Genomic DNA, 16438 nt, shown 5'->3' with positions numbered 1-16438 from the left:
AAAAAAACCCCCCGAATCCTGGCCCCATCCATATACAGCGGCACATGCATTCCCGTAAGACGGGACGGCCAAGGGACAAGCGAGGGGATTTTTATTACCCCAGGCCTGAAAATTCGCCCCCAAGGGGGATCGGGTACCGCCGGAATCCTCTAACCAGTTCAGCTAGAGGTTGACTAGTTGAACTGGGGAAATCAGACAAGAGGAATGAGAGCAAGGTGGTGGCTGTAAATGACTTTCTCCCAGCTAGTGCTGCTTATGTAACCGTAAATCATCCCATATGAGTTTTGGTTCTTGATTACAAGTTGTGAACGCAACTATTTCATGGAGCTCATGTTGTACCACCTTGCTTTACAGGGATCTCTATGCTACGTACATTTTCGAGGGTCTGATAATAGGTTGCTACTTCATCATCAGTGGTTGGAGTCTTGTCACTTGTCACTACTCACTAGCATCAGGGTTTAATGTGGAGATACTGCAAGAAACTGTAATTATTTTATTTCCCTTGACTTACATACATCCAGTACTACTATAGCACTGAGCTACAGATAATGGCATTTTTATTTTTCAGCGCCTGTTTGTAATATGAATGGTTTGGTTGAGCAAAACAGATGAGATGATGAAGTGCAATGTCAACTTGTCTAGTGATATATTTTCTAAAAATAAGTATGGGCATTGGGCAATATGGTGCTTCTTTGCCAGTTTGTTCATAAGGTGTTGCAATATCAACTGATATGGTGCTTGTCTTCTGATATATTTTCCCAAGTTGGTACTCCATTCAGGTGTTGCTGTTTTATTTTTCAATTGTCAAAAGTCAGCAACTCAAGAAATGCTAACCTTTTTTTTTGGAAACCTAAAATAACCCATTGCAGAAAGTACTATTGGCTGATTTGTTGTGAGAGAAAAATACTACTCAATGGCTGGTAGATTCGGCTGATAGTCCAAACAAACAATTGTACATAAATCGGGGTGAGGACACCCCAATTGAAGCTTTGCAATGACATTTTAACATTGATGAACTATTTGACTCACAAGAGTACAAGCAGGAGCTAGTAATCGCCGCGTGTCAATTTTGTGTCACCCGGTCACGCCTGATCTTGGTCATTGGATAGTTTCTTTGCCTTCTGATTTGCTTTCTTTTCCAGTTTTCCACAGTGCGTTCATTGACATTTTTTGAATGATTTTGTGCACCCCGTAAGTAAGCAATGTCAAGCGCAAGACAAAAAAAAAGCCTCTTGGTTGGATTGACTTGTCCGCCCGAATAATGTGCAACACTTGCATGAGAATGTTAATTGGAGGAGAGTTTGCCAATTCCTGCATTGCCAACACCTTGTACACACCCTTATCCATCAGCAGTAGGCTTCCAAGTTCCAACTGACAGCAGACTGGGCAATATGGTGGTTTCTGGCCAGTTTCTTTGCCAAAGTTTGTGAGGTGTTGCTATATATTTTGTTTTAAGTTCCATTCGCTTGTCCTACAAGCCGTACTTTTGTTGCCAACCAGCAGTGTTTTTTGCTCACAATAAATCAGCGAACAGTATTTTCAAGCACAAGTCAAGGACAACACAGGGAATGGTAAACTGAGACTTCCATCAGCACACTGCCTATTCGTGAAGTGGACAGCACAGCACAAGCTGTATGGAATGGTGCTCACTGGATCCTAAGACTATGATAGTACGTACGTAATGGATAAGCACATTACACATGTATGTAAAATAAAATTCTAGAGCATCAGCCATCAGTGGCAGCAGATCCCCAAGTACTGTTTGCGTAGTGCACCCGAATGTTCCTTCCATCAAGCACCTGAAAATTTGTGTTGGTGATGGATACATACATTACAGAGGCAGCAGGTGCAGGGAGCAGCTAGCCCATACATGCATATTGAGTTGGCATCAGAGATACATACTCCACACTATATATGAATGATGTATGAAAGACGATAGGGAAGAAACACTTGCCTGACCGTTCAGCTTCTGCAATGCTGCAGCAGCTTGGTTTTCTGAAGAAAACTTGACAAAACCAAATCCTTTTGACTTGCCGGTTGTGGGATGGCATATAACCCTCACTGTGGGGTGTGTGTGTGTGTGTGTGCATATATATATATATTAATGAAAGGATCATCATGAGAGAAGCATCGGCAAATGCGAATTAGAAAGAAAAAACAATATAGCAGGAGGTGCTGTGGGAGCAGCTAGTAATACAATTACATTACAATACATACCTGCAATAACATCACCATATTGAGAGAAAGCATCCTTGAGAGCTGTTTCGTTAGTGTCGTAAGAAAGACCTGCAGTGTGTAACAATAAAAAGAAGGAAGGCGGCAGCAACGAGAGAGCTGAGCAAAATCATCTGTAATTCACTCCAAGTATCGTCTACTACTACTACTACTACTACTACTACTACTACTACTACTACTAATGCACAGTAATTGCCTTGATTGAAAGCTAAGCTAGCATGGGTCTTCCCCCATCCGGACCCAGACCCAGCAGCCAGTTGAAGCAGAGCAGCAAAGTATTGCCGCCTGCAACTGAACCTGCAACTGAACTAGCTAGATTGGGGCCGGCTGGAGATTGATTTGATTTGATCTGATCTGATCGTTACCGTACCGCCGATGAACAAGTTGGAGCTGCTGCATGCGGAGGAAGTCGCGGTGCTCCGATTCCCATTAGGGAAAGGGAAGGTGAATGGGAATGGAAGCGCAGCGTTGCCGTTGCCGTTGCCGTTGCCGTTGCCGTTGCGCAGGCAGCAGCAGCCTCCTCCTGCTCTCCGATTTAGGAGTAGCTTTAGCTTTAGGGCCATGTCTATCTATAAATAAACCCTAAGCAAATTATCCCCACCCGCTGCGCTTCTTGTTTGGGAGATTGGCCAGCTGCCTGCCGCCGCCGGGTGCGGTGCGGTGCGGGTACCACTCCAGGCCAAAGCCAAAGCCCAAGCCCAAGCCCATGAAGACACGGATGGCTCTTTCTTCGCACTAGGAGTACATCATGTGCCCGCCAAGACTTTATTAACCATTCTATAATAATTAAAATAAAAATAAAAAATAAGAAGCTAGTATGACCGTGAGGAGTCGCCTCCGTCGTCGTCGGAGAAGAGGAAGAAGAAACATTAGTGTTGTGCTGTCTCGCATCAGATCCACCACCGGCACCGATGCCGGCCCTCTCCACCCACCACCTTCAGCTGCGCCGTCTCGGCCGACGACGCGGCGCCGCATTCGCCCTCGCGCTGCTCGCCGCCGCCCTCGTGCTCACGCTCTCCCGCTACGCCACGGGCCCTGCAGCCTCCCCGCCCGCGTCCCCGTCCTACGGGCATCGCCTCCCGGCCCTCGTCGACATCACCCTCGTCTACGGCGCCACCGACAAGGGCGCAGGTTTCTTCAGCTTCCTTCCCTCCCTCCCTCCCGCTCACTTCAAGTTGAATCCAATCCTGAATCCTCAGCTTCGCTGCTAGTGTAGTGTGTTTGGATGGTACGCCGCCTGCCTACCACTTCCTTCCAGGATTCGGGGACGGATCCCACAACTGGCTCCTCCACCTGGAGGGCGGAAGCTGGTGCCGCAGTTTCGAATCATGTGCTCGCCGTAAGAAAACAAATCTCGGTTCGTCTGCCCACATGGATACTCGTGCTGAATTCGTCGGCATCCTCAGTGATGATCAATCTCAGAATCCAGGTAATAATGATGCGTCTCCAATGCGCTCTCTCTCTCTCTCTCTCTCTCTCTCTCTCTCTCTCTCTCTCTCTCTCTCTCTCTCGTCTTACTACTGGTTACCACTGCCTGCCTTCCATTCCAGTTCCAGTGTTTGCTGCTGTCAGTCACTCTACTTCAACTCCACTCCACTCAACAGCACAGCACAGTAGCACATACATTCTCTGAAAAATATATAGCCAAGTTTGCTTTCTAAATAGTAGTACTAACTTAGAATGCTCAGCTTCTTCAAATACCAGCTATTCACGACTGCTCGCATCTAATCTAATAAATCATAATGGTACTTCCCGCAGACTTTTACAACTGGAACAAAGTGAAAATAAGATACTGTGATGGTGCATCATTCTCTGGACATGTCCAAGATGAAGTCAAGGTGTGCTTGCCCTTTATCCACTTTACTTCTCCTTCCCCCATTTAATTCTGTGTTTTCTTTTCTTCCCAGACATTCCGATTGATGTTTCTGTGGTCCTCTCCAGAATGGCACAGGTTTCTTCTTCAGAGGCCAGCGTATCTGGGAAGCAGTCATGGCCGAACTTCTATCAAAGGGGCTAGCCAGAGCGAAACAGGTTTGCCTTTTGAATTAAAATAGCAGCGTTTGTTGTAATATTAATCAGTCTTCATACATCAGTGCATTGATCCAGCATGTCTATGTATTCCACCACAGCCTACCATGCGGCTTGAACACATGGCAAAACTTCTTTCCCAGCCCAAAACAATGAACACGACAAAGACTATACTATAGTTATGGTGGTTTCCGGTTTCCCTTTGTAGCTAATCATGGGGGTTTCCCTTTGTAGCTAGTTATGGGTCTCTACATCGCATCATTTGGAGGCATAAAAAGATTGTTACCTTGCAGTATAGACCTGGTCTTTCTCCTTCCTCATTTTAGGCGACTATTACCATTCTAGCACCGCAACATGCCTTTGAATAAAATGCAATATGAAGTATACCTCGTCTCATGATGAACAGGATGTTTGGGGGCCTAGGATGAATCAGCAACCACAGTGACATTTTACTCTTTCATTGGGCTACTTTGTATCTTCTCATAGGAGTCATCCAAAATTATTTTATGCCTTGTGACAAAAAGGATTCTCTACCACATTTTTCTGTTATCCTGTTTTTATTCACATTGACTTGTTAACTAATTGTAGAGGTCAGAATTATTCCTTTTTCTAAAAAAACCTATGCCCTAGCAAGTTAGCAAAGCAAATTGCTAGACAAATAGATTGTTATTATGTCATTGGTGGCCAGTCATGTGGGCAATTTACTTGACTGTGAATTGGACTATTTTGATAACATTGCCCTAATATATTCCTACTTGTAGGCTTTTCTGACTGGATGCTCGGCTGGTGGCCTTTCTACATACATTCACTGTGATGATTTCCGGGCAGTTCTACCGAACACGCCTACTGTCAAGTGCCTCGCAGATGGTGGATTCTTCCTTGATGTGTATGATAAGTATTTTTTTAGTGTTTCTGCTCCATGCATAAATTCACTTGCTCTGTGCCACTCTGAGATTCACTTGTTTTCTGGATACTTTGTTGAGAAACAAGTGGAATTATGGTATAAGTTAATCGCCAATTTCTAATCGACACAAAGTAAGTTTTAGTACTTTTTTCTTTTACGCTAACGCCTGCGGTTTTCGTACTTCTTGTGTTCAAATTAGCTCTTTGTCACAACTATTACCTTTTTACTTGAGGATGCATAAGGCAAGTTCTATGCACAGAAAAATTCCTGACCTGGTTGAATTTGGAATGATCTATCATCGTTTGTGTATTTTCTGCCACCATTTTTGCCTAATTAATATTAATATTTTCAAACACTATCTGATCTATCACTAAAATATGGTTATTTTGATTGGTTTTTAAACTTGCTTGAGAATTGATTTGGCTCAAGTTTGTTATTGCCCGAGTACAAGCCTGTTCTTTAGTTTGGTCGACTCAACTGAAACTGCGCTCACGTATTTCTATAAAGAAGAGCCAAGTGTATTTTAGCTTGCTCAGCCCTAGCTCTCTGTTGGTACAAATATTTACCTCGCTTGAAGTTGACTTTGATGTGTAGTGCCTTCTTCATACATTTCTTCTTCTTAATGCAATGATATGCAGCTCTCCTGCATATTCGAGAAAAAGAAGAATTTCACAGTGATATTGTGTTGTCTGCAAGTTGTCATTGGTTCTACCTTCTTATGCAGAGAAGACATTTCTGGAAGAAGGTATATGCGGGGCTTCTATAACGATGTTGCTCGGCTGCAGGTCTCTCTCTCTCTCTCTCTCTCTCTCTCTCTCTCCCCCCCCCCCCCCAACCCAGTCCAATCAGTGACATTTTGTATGGTACTATTATCTTGCAGGATGTGCATAAAAGGTTCCCTCATTGCAGCTCAGATATGGAACCAGGGCAGGTTGTCCCCTGATTTGCTTAAGTTATCATTTCCTTTCTTTAAAGTAATCACTTTCTTCACTATTCAAGCTGCTGTATGCTAATTAGTTCCTCTTACTTGCTGCCAGTGCTTCTTCCCACAAGAAGTTGCGAAAAGCATCACCACGCCGATGTTTATACTCAATCCAGCATATGATGTTTGGCAGGTGCCATTATACATATCCATTTTAACAGTCCATTAGTGCATAAAAATCAATATGACTCTTACTGTAAACTCTTCGATCTTCCTTTGCAGGTAGAGCATGTGTTGTCTCCAGAAGGTTCTGACCCTCAAAATCTATGGCAAAATTGCAGGACGGACATTACCAAGTGTAGCTCAAAACAGCTTGAAGTTCTTCAAGGTTGTAGTGGAATCTTATGTGGCTCTTATGTTTACTTGTCTCACTTAAGCCTGCATCTTGCAACTCACTATACTGAGGATAAGAAATTTTCAGGTTTTAGGAAAGCACTGCTTGATGCTATAAATGAATTCAAGAAGAGAAGAGACTGGGGTATGTTCATTGACTCCTGCTTTATACACTGTCAATCAATGAAAGCTTTGGCTTGGCATTCACCATCAGCTGCTAGAATCAACAACAAGGTAAACACATATCTACATTATATATTTGTCACAAATGTAGATGGGCATGAGTTTAACTGGCTGTTCAAACTTCAAATTTATCCTGCACTTTGGTTGTTCTAGCTTTACATTTTACTAGCTGTGATAAACATCACCAGTGTACTTTTGTGCCTGTCACCAATACATACACGTGCTATAGAAGTATAGATGATGGTTGGTGGTTTGTCAGTCTTTTTGTGATTAATATAGTATCTCGATCTGAATTGTGATGCAGACGGCCGCCGAAGCGGTGGGAGATTGGTTCTTTGATCGGAGGGAGGTGAAGGAAATAGATTGTGAATATCCCTGCAACCCGACATGCTACAATGTGGTTCTTGATCAGCCCTACAAGGAAGACTAACTGACTTGCAGTGTTGTGGTGATTTTATTCGTAATTGGCTCTCCGTGAGTTGATATTTGTTGAGCTGAATGCGATCATTAGCTGAGTTCTGACTGAGACTTGTACTTGAGACCTATTAAAATATGAGAACAGTACTTGCAGAGAGAATTCCATACAATATATGGGCGTTGATATGACATATGTTATGCGTAACCCGAGAGTGACACCCCATCCTTGTCCTTGAAACAGGGTAGGCCATCGTTTTCTTTGCAGAGGCGTGCATCCAGGGATAGGCAAGGCTAACAAGGTAAACAAGTTGACCAACGCTACAGCATGTTGTGTATTCACGTCATCTGTATTTTTGTTCTTGTTCGGGTTGGTTGGGTTGGGGGATATGATGACAGTGCAATCCTTGGCAAGGGATGTTGTCGTGTTGTCTTCGTGAGCGGGGCCTGGTTGATGCATATGTTCTCCCTACTCCCGGTCCAGTCTAAAGCACGCGTGCCTTGCAATCGCGTTGAATTTTGACAAGTGGGCTCCTGTTAGTATTTCTCTATTTGCTTAATCAATGATAGAAAATATCTTGGTGCACTTGTCATATAGAAAATGGAACACTACACACTTGGTCATCGCATGACCTCACCTATCACCTGTGATAGGTGATCTGGTGATACGTGACCTATGTGATGTGGAAAGGAAACGCATCTTTCACTCTTTTATTTTACAAAAATCATTAATGTTCATCTCCCTGCATTATATCGCATGCATTCTGAATCCGTTCAAGGTACCTGCTGGCTTCATGATGCTGAGTGCTCATGCCCCAGACTCACACCTATACCATAACACAAAATACACAAGTCTTGCAGTCTTGATTTTGCACGGTAGGACCAGAGGGTACAAATCTGTATATTATATACATCATGAAGGATGATGACGCCACAACGTACAAATATTATTGACTAGCAAATCCAAGAATTAATGGCTACTAACTCTACTCATTCCTTATATATATAAAAAAAATATTTTTTTGTATTCCAGTATATATGAGTCTTGATCCGGCACGCACCATTGTTTACAGCAGCAGAGCTGTGAACTGTATTACATGCCATCTGGCTTGGGTTTGGTAATCATTTGGATCCTTGGTCCTCAAAAGAATGACTGGATTATTGCTTGTGCGGGTAATAAGCTGTTGACACCACATGGTGTGGAGGCTTGTCCATGGCATATGCCGTCGCTGTCGGCTACCCTCCCGGAGCCACGACGACCAATCCTGGACAAGGACAAGGACCTGATGGCCGAGGTGAGCCCCCTGAAGCTGCTGCTACCATGGGAATGGGACCTAACGCCGCCGCCTAGGGCTGCCTCATCACTGCTGTTGCTAGTCTTGTTGTTGGCCACCAGCAGCCGGGTGATGGTGGCGCGGCAGAACGGGCAGGCCGGCGGCTGCAGAGCCAGGGTCGTCGGGTTGGGCTTGCTGTGGCAGCACAGCGCCAGCGTGCAGGCAGCACACATCTGGTGCCCACAGTCCTGCATCTCCATGCTGCACGCCTGCTCCAGGCAGATGCCGCACAGCTCGGTGGCGTCGTCGTCGTCGTCAAGCTGGCTTCTGCTGGCGACGGCGGTGCCATCATCATCATGAGCAGACGACGACGAGTATGACGACTTGGTTTTGGTTGTGGTGCCGCCCTTGAGGTTGACAATGATCTGCTTCTCCCGCTCCCTGTTGGCTTCCATCAGGGCCGCCTCCAGGAGGGCCTTGGCCTCCGGGTTGAGCTCGCTGATGAGCTTGAGCGGGGAAGGCCACACCATGGGCTCCGCCGCCGCCGGGTTCAGCAGCGCGGCGCACGCTCGGTGGCTGCGCCTGAGGGCCACCGCGTAGGCGATCCTCCCCGCCGAGTCCCTGTGGAGGCGATCAGCGCCCCAGGCGAGGAGCTCCCGGACGCAGTCCAGGTTGCCGCGGCGTGCAGCCAGGTGCAGCGCCGTGCTGCCGGGGAAGCCGTAGGAGGCTGTTGGAGCGGAGACGATGGCGCCGGCGTGGAGCAGGTGGTGGACGCACTGCGGCCGCCCCTGCCTGGCCGCCAGGTGCAGCGGCGTGGCGCCGTGCTCGTCCCTGACGTTCACGAAGCGCGCGAAGCCCCTGCAAGCAAGTGGACATATGGTCATGCTCATGCATAAGGTCTTGTTTGAATGGAGTCGGATTCGCATCAATCCACATGTGTTGGTGTGGATTGGAGTGGAACTTGAACTAAATTCCACCTCAATCCACTCAACACATGTGAATTGAGATGAATCCGACAACATCCAAACAAGGCCTAAGGATGGATGAGGATGATGAGCTAGCACGGGAAACGCGCGTTCCCGTCGCACGCTCACCATGAGTCGGCCACCGGGGAGGCCTTGGCAGCCGAGAGGATGGCTTGGAGACAGTCGGCATGGCCGTAGTAGGCCGCGTGGTGGAGGCATGTCCGCGCGTGTACCGAGTCGAACATCAGGATCTGAGCAAGATCATCATCAGGAACAGCTGTTCAGTTCATCAGTTACACAGGAACAGGAACGGGAACCCTCCATGACGTCCATGAAACGAGACGTACATTTGCTCCCGCTTCTAGCAGCCTGAGCACGCAGTCCGTCCTGCCGTGCATGGCCGCCAGCATCAACGGGGTCTGCTTCTTCCGGTTGAGCACGTCCACGTCGGGGCGTGCCGGTGCGTGTGCCCCGCCGGCGCCATCGTCATCCAACAACATGGAGAGCACCTGATCATTGTATTCATTCATGTCGATGCATGTCAATCGTCGATCGAAAAACCACAAGGTACATGGATGGAGGTGCACCGTACCTGCAGCTGGCCATTAGCGGCGGCGATGTGGAGCAGGGACAGACGGTCGTATATGGTGGTGGCGTGGCGGGCGAGCTCCGGGTCGGCGGCGAGGAGGGCGTCCAGGTCGCCGAGCTGCACCGCGCGGAACAAGTCGTGCTCCTCGCCGCCGTCGCGGCTGCAGCTGAGGCCGTGGCCCATCGAGGACGACGAGGGAAGGTGCTCCTCCGATGCCCCGTCCCGGCCCCTTGGAGGTGAGGTGGGAAAGAGGAGAGTTAAGGCTCTGCTGTCTGCTGTCTCCTGCTTCTTCAGTCAGATCAGGCGCGCGCGCGGTGGCCTTTTTCTATCTAAGGCCTTTCTCTTGATTTTTTTTAAATCTCATCAAATATTAAAAACTCAGTTAGAGGATAATTTACGAGATGAGTTTTTTAAGTCTAATTAGTCTATGATTCGACACTATGTATCTGTTAAATTTTAGCATCCCAAACTAAACACCTCCTAAGACGTTTAGGACATGTTTGGTTGGTAACCATAGTCTACTCCAACTAACTTTAGACAAGTGTGGCAAGCCACAAAAGGTGTGGCTAGCAAATTAGTTGCCACACTTTGCTATGCCTAAGAGAATCTATTTGGTTGCCTAAGGAAATCTTACCATACTTTTTAATTCTACAACATGTGGAGCCTAAAAGAATCATGTCTAATCTTAGTTGTATACCAAATACTTACAAATTTGGTCAAACTTACCTAAGATGAAGCATGGTAAAGTTGCTAGCAACCAAACAGCACTTAGTTCGCCAAAACAACCTTTGGGGTAGGCTCAAAAGAATGGACTCGCAAATTACAAATAAACTATACAATTAATTATTTTTTATCTATATTTAATGTTCCATGTATACGTTCAAAGATTTGATGTGATGGAGAATCTTTAAAAAAAATGGTAACTAAACGAGGTCTAAGAGCATCTCCAGGAGTTTGGTGTAATTTACTTGCTAAACTAATCAATTTAGCAAGTTAACAAAAAAATAGCAACCTTAGTTTTTGTTCTTCTCCAACAATCTCCTGTAATAACTTTCTAGAAGTTATAGTAGGCCCACATTTAATGATTTTTTAGTTTTGTTCATAAAAAATTGAAAAGAAAATTATATCTTTTATTGGCACCGCACTGAAGTGAGCACTACCTCTGTATGGCCAGCAAGGCGTGCCTAGCTTCAATGCCTTCCGACCAATAATACAAGTGATGAACATATATAAAGATACCAAATTATGCACATGTGAATGCAACATGACATGCCTTCGAATTAAAGTTCAAAACACCCGCAGAGGCAAGCACAAAGTGATAGCGTTGACCCATAGGGCGGCGACAATGGTGTGAAAACGGGTCTAAGGAGGAGAGATATAGAGTTCTCTCTACTTTGAAAATTTATGAGTTAAGAAGAATATTTGACAGCTTTCTATTTTTAAGAAGCTATTTTACTAAACTACTAAAGAAAGTTTTTTTTCCTCTTTTTGCTAAAATCTCCTGAAGATGCTCTAAAATGTATGCTGCTCTTTGGATCTTTCATTTCCATCCTTCTTGCCATTTAGTCCTATATAATAATAGATGACCAAGGAAGGAAACAATAGCATTCCTGTTTGCCTCCCACGTCTAAAAGGTCGTCGTCGTCGTCACTCTCTCTCCCTCACCACCGAGCGGGTACTCCGTCTGTAAGATATTTGGTAAATAAAAATGCAGTCCCATGTTTGGTAGAAACATAATAATTGAAAGTACTGTTCAATGATTTATTTTAAGAGAAAAACAATGTTGAAAGGTTGAAGGATTCAGCCGATTACCTCAAGCGAAGAGGGTGGTTGGGTGATTCTTTTTCTAACATTGAAACTCAATATAAAACGATGATAACGACACAAAGTATGATTTATTAAACAAAGATTAATAACGTAAGTAAAAATGTCCCACTTGCTAAGCCAGCCTACGGTGTATAAAGATTCGCTAAATCTATTGCTCGCTCGGATGTTTCTAAGTCTTTCGTCACTCGGTTTTCCTAACCATCGGATGACACTTTAATCAAGCGGCAACGCAGCAACCAACCAGTGGCGGACCTAGACTCTGGCTCTCACCTGTTGACCGCAACTTCTTTCCCCTCCGCACCGCTATCTCGCCGCGGATGCCGTATGCCTGCCCCTGCTGCCCCACCATCCTGGCGCCACCACGCCGTGCACCACGCCGCGCACCCAGTGCCTTGCCATCCCGCCAAAGGAGGACCAGTGCAACGCAGGCGCAGAGAGGCCTGACAGGGGCAGGTAACCGTCTCCTCCCCTCTCTTTCGTGTCGCCGGCGGTGACCACGACAGGGAGTACGGCGACTGCGGGCCATTCCTCGTCGATTGCAACCACTTCCTCGTGCTCCTAGTTGCAAATTACATCTTATTGTAGCATATTTTACTCTTCCGATTTGGATGTAAGTTCTGTGTTCACCTGGTGTAAATTGATTGTTTATAAATAAGAATGGTCATTTGATCAATCGAACACTTCTTTTTTTCTTTGATTTCTCTTCTAATTTGCATATAATATGCTAATTTTGTATGTCTTTTTTTCTCTTTTTTTTCATTGATCTTCATCTAATTTGTCTTTCATAGAAATTATCTACTGAATCTGTCTTTTTTCTCTGTTTTTTTGGCATTGAACTTCTTCTAATTTGCCTTTCATAGAAATTATCTGACAAATCTGTTTTTTCTTTTGATTCTTCGCTCTTATTTTAATTTCTTTTTATTTGGTTCGTTGGATTTTGATCTTGTGGTTAGGAACATCTGGCAGCTTTTATATGATATAGTCAGTCCTCACAAAACAACACTAGTCTTTTTCTGTGCGCAGGTGCTTACATCTGGCAGCCTTTATAGGATATAGTCAGTCCCCACAGACCAACACTAGTCTTTCTGCACACTTTGTCCTCACTCATGCGCACCCGGAAAGGATTTTCCGGTCGGTCACCCATCCCTAAATTTCTCCAGGCCAAGTACGCTTAACTTTAGAGTTCTTTCGAGATGAGCTTCCAGAAAAAAAGTTGTAACTTGTTGGTATGAGTCTCCTATTAATCCTATTCAGCCCTGGGCCGCGTGTTACAAGATCACCTGACTTATCCATAGTCATTTGGTACAGGTTATAAGTTGCTTACGGTAAAAATAAACTTTTTTTCTAGCCACGTTTCTTCCGACAGCACCTATTTTTTAACTAAAACGTAGACAACTCATGTAATAAATAAATGAAAAAGAAAAGATGTCGGCGCTCTCCCGGCCCGTCGGTGCACCATCTTCGTCGGCGCGCTTGATGGACGCGGCTGAGCTTAATAATCATGTTTTTTTTTCAACTCATCAAATCTATCATGCTAGCTATACGCGTGACGCGTCTACGGTGTACCTCCCGCGATCGAGATCTTTTCTCTTCCTGCTGTGTGCAGCTATAGCTAGTACTCGATCAAATTAAAACACACATGCATGGCTGCATTGTTATTGAAACATACGAAAATACACATGCCTGCATTGTTTTTTATATATATATATAGAGACACACACACACTCTATTGCGGCACTAAGCATGTTTAATACTGCATATAGTTTTCAAAAATGATTGCATACGATAATATTTGATCAAACTTTAGAAACTACAAGTATTAATAATTGTTACATGTCATTCAGCTTAAAAACTTCAATTTACATGTGCCAATTTGCTCAGAAATTTATCGCTTATGATTAAAATATAAAATAGGTGCTATTCTTTTTTTTGTTCCATATCATAATAAGACGTTTTAGCTTTTCTTGTTCTATGTTGTAATATTTTCTAGCTTTTATATATATGACACACCTCTAACTATTATTAGTTTTCACGAGCCCCGTGGAAATCTTCTCGGAAAGAAAGAGTAATTCTATACCTAATACTAAAGAGATAAAATCTCAGCCAATTCTTTCGTCTGGTCGTCTCGCCTCTTCCCGCGCTGGCGTTCTGGAGCATCGATGTCTCTGTCGGACCCGCTTGCATAATATACTGGGCAATCCACGCTGCAATTGAAACCAATTAGCAGATGTAATGTAAATCCAAACCAAAACCCTAGGAGTATGGGAACAAGGGATAGGTGGCGAGTACCCGGCAGAAGGAGGAGAGTGGGCACAACATGGGTCTGCCCAAAGAGTACTCACGTGCGCGTGAAGGTGGCCATGGACCTTGCCCCAGAGGGTCCCGACCATAGGCGGCGGTTGGGCAGACGCCACCACCACCGCGGCCACATCGGGTATCGCGGCGAGATCCAAGATCACGGTGCCCCGAAGGGCGGGGTAGGAGAACAGGCGCCGGGAGCTGGCGTTCTCGTCGCGTCGTTGCTTCGGCGGCGGCGAGGCGAGGAGGAGCAGAGGAGTGGATGCAAGTTTGCGTTCTCATCGCGTCGTTGCTTCGGCAGCGGCGGGGCGAGGAGGAGCAGAGGAGTGGATGTAAGCTTTCTGTCGGATGGTCGACAGAACATAGGTCAGATGCGTGCCTTTCTTATCCACTTCTCCCCTTCTGCTGGCTGGGTGAGTTTGGGCTGCACTGTTCGTAGGTAGGACAATGTGTCTAGGCTGTGCGTGCATGCAAGTACTGGGCTGTTAGATGGGTGCCTAATAAGTGCATAAATTCAATGAGTGTCCTTGGGTGAGTTGGGTGTTTAAAAACTTAGTTATTTTTTTTGAATATTTTTTTCCTATCTTAATAAGTTGTCAATTTAAACAGCCACAAAAAAGAAAAATGTTGAAAGTAAGCAATAGAGAAATTTATCAATGGAATTTTTATAAAACTAAATCTTTTGATGCTATTGTTCTAAAATTCATATCTTTTAATGCTACAAATCTTATTTTCAATAAAAAAGAAAAAACATCTAAATGATATAGTTTAATATTTTAATCAAATTCCAAAAAAAATCATTAAGAAAAAAAGAACAATTAGATATTTATTAACAAGAAACATTAGTAGCCATAAAAGAAAGAGATGTAGTTTCCTGCATATATTTTAAAATTAAAAACAAATATAAAAGACAAAATGAAAATTAAAAATAATTCATACTACAAAAAGCAAAATAAATTAAAAGCTATTATGTCATTTATTTATTCTTCATTAAATAAAAATTAAAGGGTAAAGCTAATTTTTTTAAAAAAGTAAAAAATAATATTAACCCCTAGCAATGCACAATACAATTAAATAAAAACAACTAAAAAATTATAATATTAACTCGTAGCAACACACGAACATATTTACTAGTGATTGATAAAAGAGTAAAGTTTATGGTCGATCCTCGAACTTGTGAGGGCGTGTTATTTTGGTCCTTAAACTTTGTTTGGATCCCATATTCATCAAACAAATATGGATTCATACCCGCCTCTATATCCGTTAGGTTGAATATAAGACCCAAATAGAGTTTCTCTATAAATACTTTTTAAGTTCACGGACCAAGATGACACCTCTACAAGATCGAGGGCCGGTCATGAACTTTACTTTAAAAGTTATCATAATCATGGATCTAAACATCTGTGTACATAGTTTTTTTTTGAAGAATCTGTGTACATAGTAAAAACTATATATCTGGAAATGTCATAATATTTTAGATATGGGTCTATGGATGGTTGATTGGCTTGTGGCTTGGTGGGCTGGGCTAGGCCCAGATGAAAAAGAAAGAAGATGGCAGATGTTGGCCCACCCAACCCAATGAAGGGCCTGGCCTGCTGTGCTGTGGGCTTTGCTCCCCTTGCCGGCAAGGCGGAAGACGGAAGCGGACCGAAATGCAACCCAAATCCCGAGTCAGCCAGCCAGCTTCTTCTTCTTCCCTCCCGAGTCCCGACCTGCTGGTGCTGGCCACTGCCAGGGAATTGCCAGGCTGGTCGCCCCCGAGGGCGACGAATGCCGACGACGCCCACCCCCAGCAAGAGCAAGCACCCACACAGCCCACAGGCAGGAGTATTCTCAGGACAGGAGGAGGAGGAGGTGGAGGGCGACGACGAGACCTAGCTAGCTAGACACCTGACCTGACCTAGGGTTTCCCTTCCTTAGTCTCCGAGAGCCGAGATCGCTCCATCTCCCCCACATGCCGCTCCGGGAGGGAGCCAAGCGTGTCGCCAGTGCGCGCCACTATGCCCCCGCCGCGCCCGCGCCCGCGCCCGCGCCCGGGCCCGGGCCCGCGGGGGCACCCGTCCCGCCCCACCGCCCGCCGCGATCCGTCTCCGCCGCCGGCTCCATATCCACCGCCTCCGCCCGCAAGCCGCCAGAGCCCCTTCGGAGGGCCGTCGCCGACTGCCTCTCGCCGCCCGCCCCGCACACCCATGGCCCAGCTGCCGCCGCTGCTTCTGCCGCTGCCGAGGCTTCACGGACGCTCCGGGTACCACCCCTCTCTCATTACTACTGTACTGTTTCTCGGATGGACGAATCTCTCTCATTTTCCTCCTCTTTCTCGTCTCATCAATGATTCTCTATTTGTTATTATTATGTGGACACAAGTGCCAAACCATTTCATTTCATGCTCTATCTATCTGTTATACT

The 16438-nt window shown here is 45.2% G+C and overlaps 5 protein-coding genes across 8 annotated transcripts in view; 3 read left to right on the top strand and 2 right to left on the bottom strand.

The window, feature by feature from the left end:
• Nucleotides 1-710, top strand: part of LOC8078063 — a 3253-nt gene extending 2543 nt beyond the window's left edge. For both annotated transcript variants that reach the window (XM_021455800.1, XM_002459137.2), the window contains exon 3: nt 355-710. Coding sequence is in view for 1 of the 2 variants with exons in the window: in XM_002459137.2 (XP_002459182.1) it covers nt 355 (1 nt within the window). In the remaining variant the exon portion in view is untranslated. The remainder of the gene's footprint in view (nt 1-354) is intronic.
• On the bottom strand, nt 1489-2937 carry LOC8074141 (glycine-rich RNA-binding protein 4, mitochondrial). 2 transcript variants are annotated; one of them, XM_002456986.2, is made up of 4 exons: nt 2606-2936; nt 2218-2286; nt 1955-2061; nt 1489-1799 (listed from the first exon to the last, which is right to left on the bottom strand). In XM_002456986.2, the coding sequence occupies exons 1-4, from the start codon at nt 2796-2798 to the stop codon at nt 1728-1730; spliced, it is 441 nt and encodes a 146-aa protein (XP_002457031.1). In that variant the 5' UTR covers nt 2799-2936; the 3' UTR covers nt 1489-1727. The 2 variants fall into 2 exon arrangements, with proteins under 2 accessions (XP_002457031.1, XP_021311474.1); XM_021455799.1 differs by having other exon boundaries at nt 1520-1799; nt 1955-2005; nt 2606-2937.
• On the top strand, nt 3024-7275 carry LOC8078062 (pectin acetylesterase 5). Of its 2 annotated transcripts, none has more exons than XM_021455798.1 (11): nt 3024-3366; nt 3447-3664; nt 3994-4073; nt 4177-4266; nt 5025-5149; nt 5892-5952; nt 6048-6098; nt 6205-6282; nt 6372-6477; nt 6571-6716; nt 6970-7275. In XM_021455798.1, exons 1-11 carry the CDS (start codon nt 3053-3055, stop codon nt 7093-7095), a joined length of 1395 nt encoding a protein of 464 aa, XP_021311473.1. In that variant the 5' UTR covers nt 3024-3052; the 3' UTR covers nt 7096-7275. The 2 variants fall into 2 exon arrangements, with proteins under 2 accessions (XP_021311473.1, XP_002459181.1); XM_002459136.2 differs by having other exon boundaries at nt 3027-3366; nt 3452-3664.
• Nucleotides 8084-10258, bottom strand: LOC8078061 (E3 ubiquitin-protein ligase XB3). The gene is made up of 4 exons (XM_002456985.2): nt 9911-10258; nt 9666-9827; nt 9448-9569; nt 8084-9211 (listed from the first exon to the last, which is right to left on the bottom strand). The coding sequence occupies exons 1-4, from the start codon at nt 10088-10090 to the stop codon at nt 8221-8223; spliced, it is 1455 nt and encodes a 484-aa protein (XP_002457030.1). The 5' UTR covers nt 10091-10258; the 3' UTR covers nt 8084-8220.
• LOC110433786 overlaps nt 15717-16438 on the top strand; it is a 14132-nt gene continuing 13410 nt past the window's right edge. Inside the window, exon 1 of the mRNA XM_021456361.1 lies at nt 15717-16277. Coding sequence (XP_021312036.1) covers nt 15987-16277 — 291 coding nt within the window. The 5' untranslated portion in view covers nt 15717-15986. The remainder of the gene's footprint in view (nt 16278-16438) is intronic.

This window comes from Sorghum bicolor, chromosome 3 (genome assembly GCF_000003195.3).
Source record: "Sorghum bicolor cultivar BTx623 chromosome 3, Sorghum_bicolor_NCBIv3, whole genome shotgun sequence".
NCBI classification, from domain to species: domain Eukaryota; kingdom Viridiplantae; phylum Streptophyta; class Magnoliopsida; order Poales; family Poaceae; genus Sorghum; species Sorghum bicolor.
Note: the sequence above shows the minus strand (reverse complement) of the source record. Positions and strands in the feature narration are given on the sequence as shown.

Bases quoted from the DNA above. Each gene is read 5' to 3' on its own strand.
- LOC8074141 (XM_002456986.2), bottom strand. From the start codon at position 2,798: ATGGCCCTAAAGCTAAAGCTACTCCTAAATCGGAGAGCAGGAGGAGGC. The intron at 2,287-2,605 runs GTACGGTAACGA...TACACACTGCAG, and splicing joins CTCCAACTTGTTCATCGGCG to GTCTTTCTTACGACACTAAC. The intron at 2,062-2,217 runs GTATGTATTGTA...CACACCCCACAG, and splicing joins ATATGGTGATGTTATTGCAG to TGAGGGTTATATGCCATCCC.
- LOC8078062 (XM_021455798.1), top strand. From the start codon at position 3,053: ATGACCGTGAGGAGTCGCCTCCGTCGTCGTCGGAGAAGAGGAAGAAGA. The intron at 6,283-6,371 runs GTGCCATTATAC...CTTCCTTTGCAG, and splicing joins CAGCATATGATGTTTGGCAG to GTAGAGCATGTGTTGTCTCC. The intron at 6,478-6,570 runs GTTGTAGTGGAA...AGAAATTTTCAG, and splicing joins ACAGCTTGAAGTTCTTCAAG to GTTTTAGGAAAGCACTGCTT.
- LOC8078061 (XM_002456985.2), bottom strand. From the start codon at position 10,090: ATGGGCCACGGCCTCAGCTGCAGCCGCGACGGCGGCGAGGAGCACGAC. The intron at 9,828-9,910 runs GTACGGTGCACC...TACAATGATCAG, and splicing joins CCGCTAATGGCCAGCTGCAG to GTGCTCTCCATGTTGTTGGA. The intron at 9,212-9,447 runs GTGAGCGTGCGA...ACTTGCTTGCAG, and splicing joins TCCCCGGTGGCCGACTCATG to GGGCTTCGCGCGCTTCGTGA.